The sequence below is a fragment of the Perca flavescens genome, chromosome 7 (assembly GCF_004354835.1).
Source record: "Perca flavescens isolate YP-PL-M2 chromosome 7, PFLA_1.0, whole genome shotgun sequence".
In the NCBI taxonomy this organism is placed as follows: Eukaryota; Metazoa; Chordata; class Actinopteri; order Perciformes; family Percidae; genus Perca; species Perca flavescens.
In genome coordinates, this window is record NC_041337.1 from 36,043,480 (window position 1) to 36,049,479 (window position 6,000).

Sequence of the window (6,000 nt, forward strand, 5' to 3'; positions counted from 1 at the left end):
AATAACTTCAAATGCACCACGAGGCTGTAGTTTACCAGTTTCATTGAAGGCACCGTCTGTGTTGTCTTTCCGACGGCAGCTGCAGATTATTAGCCTAGAAATCTAGACGCAGCCTAGTGGCAGCTGGCTGGTCAGGCTAGCAGACGGTTACATACCGGCGTTGAATCCTCTACAGTAAAACACAGTCAAACTTCACACCGTTTAGCGTTAGCTGTTAGCATTTTAACAGTGTTTAATCCAGCTACTAGCTAGCGGTAGGCTAACGTTAGCTGCTGTCGAGTATAGTGTTAACTAGCGTCATGTGCAGCGGTGTTTGTGTTGCCTGTATCGTCCGTCTCAGAGCATCAGAGAGAAGAGCAGACACATCAGGGCACCAGATTTCCGTAGCCAGGGTTGGCAGGAAGAAGTAACGAGTAGCTAAATGTTCCAATCAATGATCCAGGCAGCTCATCCTCGTCTCCCTCCTTCATCTTACACTCGAATGGTGGCTAGAAAGGCTCCGGGTCAAACGTCAATATGGAATGGATTAATCTGCGTTCTTTTTTTTTGACGTGTTATTTTTTCTCAGATTAACTACCGTATTTTCCGGACTATAAATCGCACTTTTTTTCCTACTTTGGCTGGTCCTGCGACTTATAGTCAGGTGCGACTTATATATCAAAATATATATAATTTAACATGTTTTTACATGTTAATTCATACTGAAAACATTACCGTCTACAGCCACGAGAGGGCGCTCTAGGCTTGGGACAACTAGAACGCTCCTCCTAAAGACAACTGAGAAAGAAAAGAGACAAACTGCAGGTAGTAAAATATGCAGCCCCGAAAACGGTAATCAACAGAAAGAGAGTTTGAAATGAGGGAGAAACTTATGAGGGAGACTGGAGAAAAGGTGACTCTTACTGCAATGAAGAAAAAAAAGAAAGCTAATCGGCTAATCGGCTAATCGTGGGCTGAAAGCTAGATGTCCAGAGGAGGAGGAAGGAGTCGGGAGGGGCTCGTTCACGGTGCAGCTTCGTCTCCACGCCTTTTAATACCTCCATGCTCCACGCCCTGCTAGCTAGTTGTTCTGGGTGCTATTGTATAGTTCAATAACTGTTAATGTGTTACGTTAACATACCGGACACCTACCGTATTCAGCGTATTGTTCTGTGTGCTATTGTGTAGTTGAATAACTCTTATATTTATATATATCGTATTTATATTCTAAATAAATGCGACTTATACTCCGGAGCGACTTATACTCCGAAAAATACGGTAATCGAAATTAACGAGTTATTTTGACAGCCCTAGTATTTTTACCTTACAGGCCACTCTGTGAGGACACAGTTTCCCAAAACCCAGCGGAGGCTGAATCCTCCTGAGCAGAGCCACCACGTCCAGGTGTTTTATACGACCCCTGAGGGAAGAGAGGAGAGCAGATAAATAAGTGTCTACAACTGTTAGGTTGTAAAAGAGTTAAAACTATGCTTACGTTTTTGAAAACAATGTACTTTTGGTTATATGCAGTTTGCAGGTACATCTTATCAAATACACTAATCAGCATTTGACTGCCTCACACAAACTTATCTTCTAAAGAATTAATTAGGTCATGTCTGTTATTTAGCATACTGTAGGAGACTCATTGTCCCCACAGGAAAAGGTAACTGTTGTCTCTTTTTTTGGGGAGCCACCCCCTGTTGAGCTAGACGTGATTAGAACAAAGGAAATGCATATTACTGTAGAATCAACACTTCCACTTCCACTTTAAAATCAATGCAACATACAGTATTGTATCGAGGAATGGTTGCTCGGAACTCCCTTCCAGTAGAGATTGCCAAAGTGTCTAATATATCAAGTTTTAAAAAACAAGTAAATGATCATTTAAGGGCCAGAAGACTATAATCTTATTTTTGTATTTAGTTTATGTATAGGAAGATTGAAATGTAAACAAAGATGTTATAAAATTGAAATTTTTATGTTCTGCATTTGTGTATTCATTATGAGATCTTATATTACTATTTGTATACATGGAAAGAAATGTGTATATCTGCAAGGAGACAAATATTAGTTATCTTGCTTTTAGATTTTGTGATTGTTTGTGTCTGTTTTAGATTGAAAATATCATGTTTTGTTTTGTTTATCTTTTTATTTGTAGTTTGTTTGTTTTGTCTGAAAATGGAGTTTTATGTTCTGTGTGGACCCCAGGAAGAGTAGCTGATGTTTTGCATCAGCTAATGGGAATCCTAATAAAATCAAATCAAACCATGATAAACAACTTTGGTCTGTGACTTGAAATTCAGAGGTGTGTCCTTATCCAGGTGTAGGGGAATAAATGTGTGATCCGGGGGATGTCTCAGGGCTTCAGCTGTGTGACCCGGCAAGCGGAAGCTTCTGGAGTCGGCTGTTTACCGTGTATTTGTTTTGTCATGTGGCATGGCTGCCGACTGGGACCCGACAGGGGGGAGCAGGTTTTGCCGTCTGCTGCTGGCAGTGTTTTGAGTTTCACGTTTGATTGTGTTTTTTCTTGTCGTTTTTCATGTAGTTTCATTAAACCTTTCGCTTAGCTTTCAATTCGACCCCAGCCTCTCCTCCTTCCTCCAGAAATCAGAACAAACACGTCTTTTAGAGATTCTTAACACAACACTAAATAAATTTAGGTTCACAAAACAAAAAAGAATTTGGCCCACCGACTTTCTTTCCACCTTTTCCGATGTTTTGGTCACTTTTGCCGCGATTTTAGTGTATAGTGTGTGTGTGTCTCTGTATAGTAACACCTGTGTGTGTGTGTGTGTGTGTGTGTGTGTGTCTCTGTATAGTAACACCTGTGTGTGTGTGTGTGTGTGTGTGTGTGTCTCTCTGTATAGTAACACCTGTGTGTGTGTGTGTGTGTGTGTGTGTGTGTGTGTCTCTGTATAGTAACACCTGTGTGTGTGTGTGTGTGTGTGTGTGTGTGTGTCTCTGTATAGTAACACCTGTGTGTGTGTGTGTGTGTGTGTGTGTGTGTGTGTGTCTGTATATAGTAACACCTGTGTGTGTGTGTGTGTGTGTGTGTGTGTGTGTGTCTCTGTATAGTAACACCTGTGTGTGTGTGTGTGTGTGTGTGTGTGTGTGTGTGTGTGTGTGTGTGTGTGTGTGTGTCTCTGTATAGTAACACCTGTGTGTGTGTGTGTGTGTGTGTGTGTGTGTGTCTCTGTATAGTAACACCTGTGTGTGTGTGTGTGTGTGTGTGTGTGTGTATAGTAACACCTGTGTGTGTGTGTGTGTGTGTGTGTGTCTGTATAGTAACACCTGTGTGTGTGTGTGTGTGTGTGTGTGTGTGTGTGTGTGTGTCTGTATAGTAACACCTGTGTGTGTGTGTGTGTGTGTGTGTGTGTGTGTGTGTGTCTCTGTATAGTAACACCTGTGTGTGTGTGTGTGTCTCTGTATAGTAACACTTGTGTGTCTGTGTGTGTCTGTCTGTGTGTGTGTGTGTGTGTGTGTGTGTGTGTGTGTGTCTCTGTATAGTAACACCTGTGTGTGTGTGTGTCTCTGTATAGTAACATTTGTGTGTGTGTGTGTGTGTGTGTGTGTCTGTATAGTAACACCTGTGTGTGTGTGTGTGTGTGTTTCTGTCTCTGTGTGTGTGTGTGTGTGTCTGTATAGTAACACCTGTGTGTGTGTTTCTGTCTCTGTGCCTGTGTGTCTGTGTGTGTGTGTATGTGTGTGTGTGTGTGTGTGTGTCTCTGTATAGTAACACCTGTGTGTGTGTGTGTGTCTCTGTATAGTAACACCTGTGTGTGTGTGTGTGTCTCTGTATAGTAACACCTGTGTGTGTGTGTGTGTGTGTGTGTGTGTCAACATTGTACTACAGTACGTGGGTGACTGTAATTACAGCAGAACAAACATACTTGGCCTCTGGATCGTATTCAGACCAGATCCTCTTAAACTCGTCCAGATGATGCGGTCCCAGAATCGACCAATCACGTGTCAGATAGTCAAAGTTGTCCATGATGACGGCGACGAACAGATTAATGATCTGAAAGAGAAACAATCAGGCAATGTGTGTGTGTGTTTGTGTGTGTGTGTGTCTGTGTCTGTCTGTCTGTCTGTCTGTCTGTGTGTGTGTGTGTGTGTGTGTGTGTGTGTGTGTGTGTGTGTGTGTGTGTGTGTGTGTGTGTGTGTGTGTGTGTGTGTGTGTGTGTTCTGACCAGGAAAGCACACAGCATGAAGAAGCTGATGAAATAAACGATGGCAAAGTTGCTGCCGCAGCTGAACTCTTCTCCTGGTTCGTAGTCCGACTCGGGGTCACAGCGTTTACCAGGAAGACTGGCCAACATGATCTCCTGCCATGCCTCACCTGTGGCACACCTGCACACACACACACACACACACACACACACACACACACACACACACACCATACGATTTTTACAGTATTTTGTTGTTGAGACAGATTCTAATCACTAAAGTCCAAGTCTGAGCAGAAACAGTTTTCTGGACTGCATTTCCCATAATGCAACTGGAAAATGTTTTTAAATAGTGTTCAGTTTTCACAATCACATCTATGAAAGAATATAGTGTAATTATAATGAGCAGTATAGTCTGCAGGCAACAGAAATATCAAGAGGACAACAAAATATTTAAGTCTTGTAATAACAGGAGGAAGAGGAAGAGGATTAGGAAGAGAAGGAAGAGGATGGTGAAGGGGAAGAGGAAGAAGAGGAGGAGGAAGGGAAAGAGGAAGAAGAGCAGGAGGAGGAGGAGGAGGAAGAGGAAGAAGAGAAGGAAGAGGAGGAGGAGGAAGAGGAAGGATCTGACCTGAAGAGGAGGAAGAGGATGAGGATGGGGAAGGGGAAGAGGAAGAAGAGGAGGAGGAAGGGAAAGAAGAAGAGGAGCAGGAGGAGGAGGAGGAAGAGGAAGAAGAGAAGGAAGAGGAGGAGGAGGAAGAGGAAGGATCTGACCTGAAGAGGAGGAAGAGGATGAGGAAGGGGAAGAGGAGGAAGAGGATGGTGAAGGGGAAGAGGAAGAAGAGGAGGAGGAGGAGGAGGAAGAGGAAGAAGAGGAGAAGGAAGAGGAGGAGGAAGAAGAGGAAGAAGAGGAGGACGACCTGACTTGAAGAGGAGGAAGGGAAAGAGGAGGAAGAAGATGGGGAAGGGGAAGAGGAAGAAGAGGAGGAGGAAGGGAAAGAGGAAGAAGAGCAGGAGGAGGAGGAGAGAGAGGAGGAAGAGGAGGAAGAGGAAGAAGGAAGAGGAGGAAGAGGAAGAAGAGGAGGAGGAGGAAGAGGAGGAGGACCTGACCTGAAGAGGAGGAAGGGAAAGAGGAAGAAGAGCAGGAAGAGGAGGAGGAAGACGAAGAGGAGGAAGAAGAGGAGAAGGAAGAGGAAGAGGAAGAGGAGGAGGACCTGACCTGAAGAGGAGGAAGAGGAAGAGGAGGAAGGGGAGGAGGAAGGGGAGGAGGAAGAGGAGGAAGAAGATGAAGAAGAGGAGGAGGAGGAAGAGGAGGAGGACCTGACCTGAAGAGGAGGAGAACAGCCTGAGGAAACGTCTGGAAGTTGTTGTTTCTGTTGATCTGAGTGTAATCCTGCATCGCTATCTTCCCAAAGGTCTGACAGACAGACAGGCAGACAGACAGGCAGAGAGACAGACAGACAGACAAATAGAGGCAGACAGACAGACAGACAGACAGACAGAGAAAGAGAGCAACCATCAACAGCTGCAGCCAGTATGTGATTTGTTCGTTTGTGATCGTTAACCTGTGACTAACAAACCGCCCAATGAACAACTCTGTTGGTTCTGTAGTCTGACAGAAGGGGCGGGACTAAGAGAAAACGTCTCTAAGCCCCGCCCCCTTTGTTGTCCTGTTGCCCTGATAGGTCAGTGTGAGCTCACCTGCATCCCGATGACGGCGTAGATGAAGAAGATCATGGCGATGAGCAGAGCGACGTACGGCAGAGCCTGGAGACACAGAGGAGGAGGTTAGACCGCTGCCCTGCAGCAAGGCAGCTCACCCCCTGTTAGCCCCGCCCCCTCACAGTAAGCC

At 44.8% G+C, this 6,000-nt stretch overlaps 1 protein-coding gene across 1 annotated transcript in view; it reads right to left on the reverse strand.

The window, feature by feature from the left end:
- Positions 1-5,915, reverse strand: part of LOC114558589 (voltage-dependent L-type calcium channel subunit alpha-1F) — a 42,013-nt gene extending 36,098 nt beyond the window's left edge. Inside the window, exons 1-5 of the mRNA XM_028582650.1 lie at positions 5,850-5,915; positions 5,474-5,565; positions 4,170-4,329; positions 3,870-3,997; positions 1,303-1,399 (exon numbers count right to left, since the gene is read on the reverse strand). Of these exons, the coding sequence (XP_028438451.1) occupies positions 1,303-1,399; positions 3,870-3,997; positions 4,170-4,329; positions 5,474-5,565; positions 5,850-5,885 (513 nt within the window). The 5' untranslated portion in view covers positions 5,886-5,915. The remainder of the gene's footprint in view (positions 1-1,302; positions 1,400-3,869; positions 3,998-4,169; positions 4,330-5,473; positions 5,566-5,849) is intronic.
- Positions 5,916-6,000: the final 85 nt, after the last annotated feature.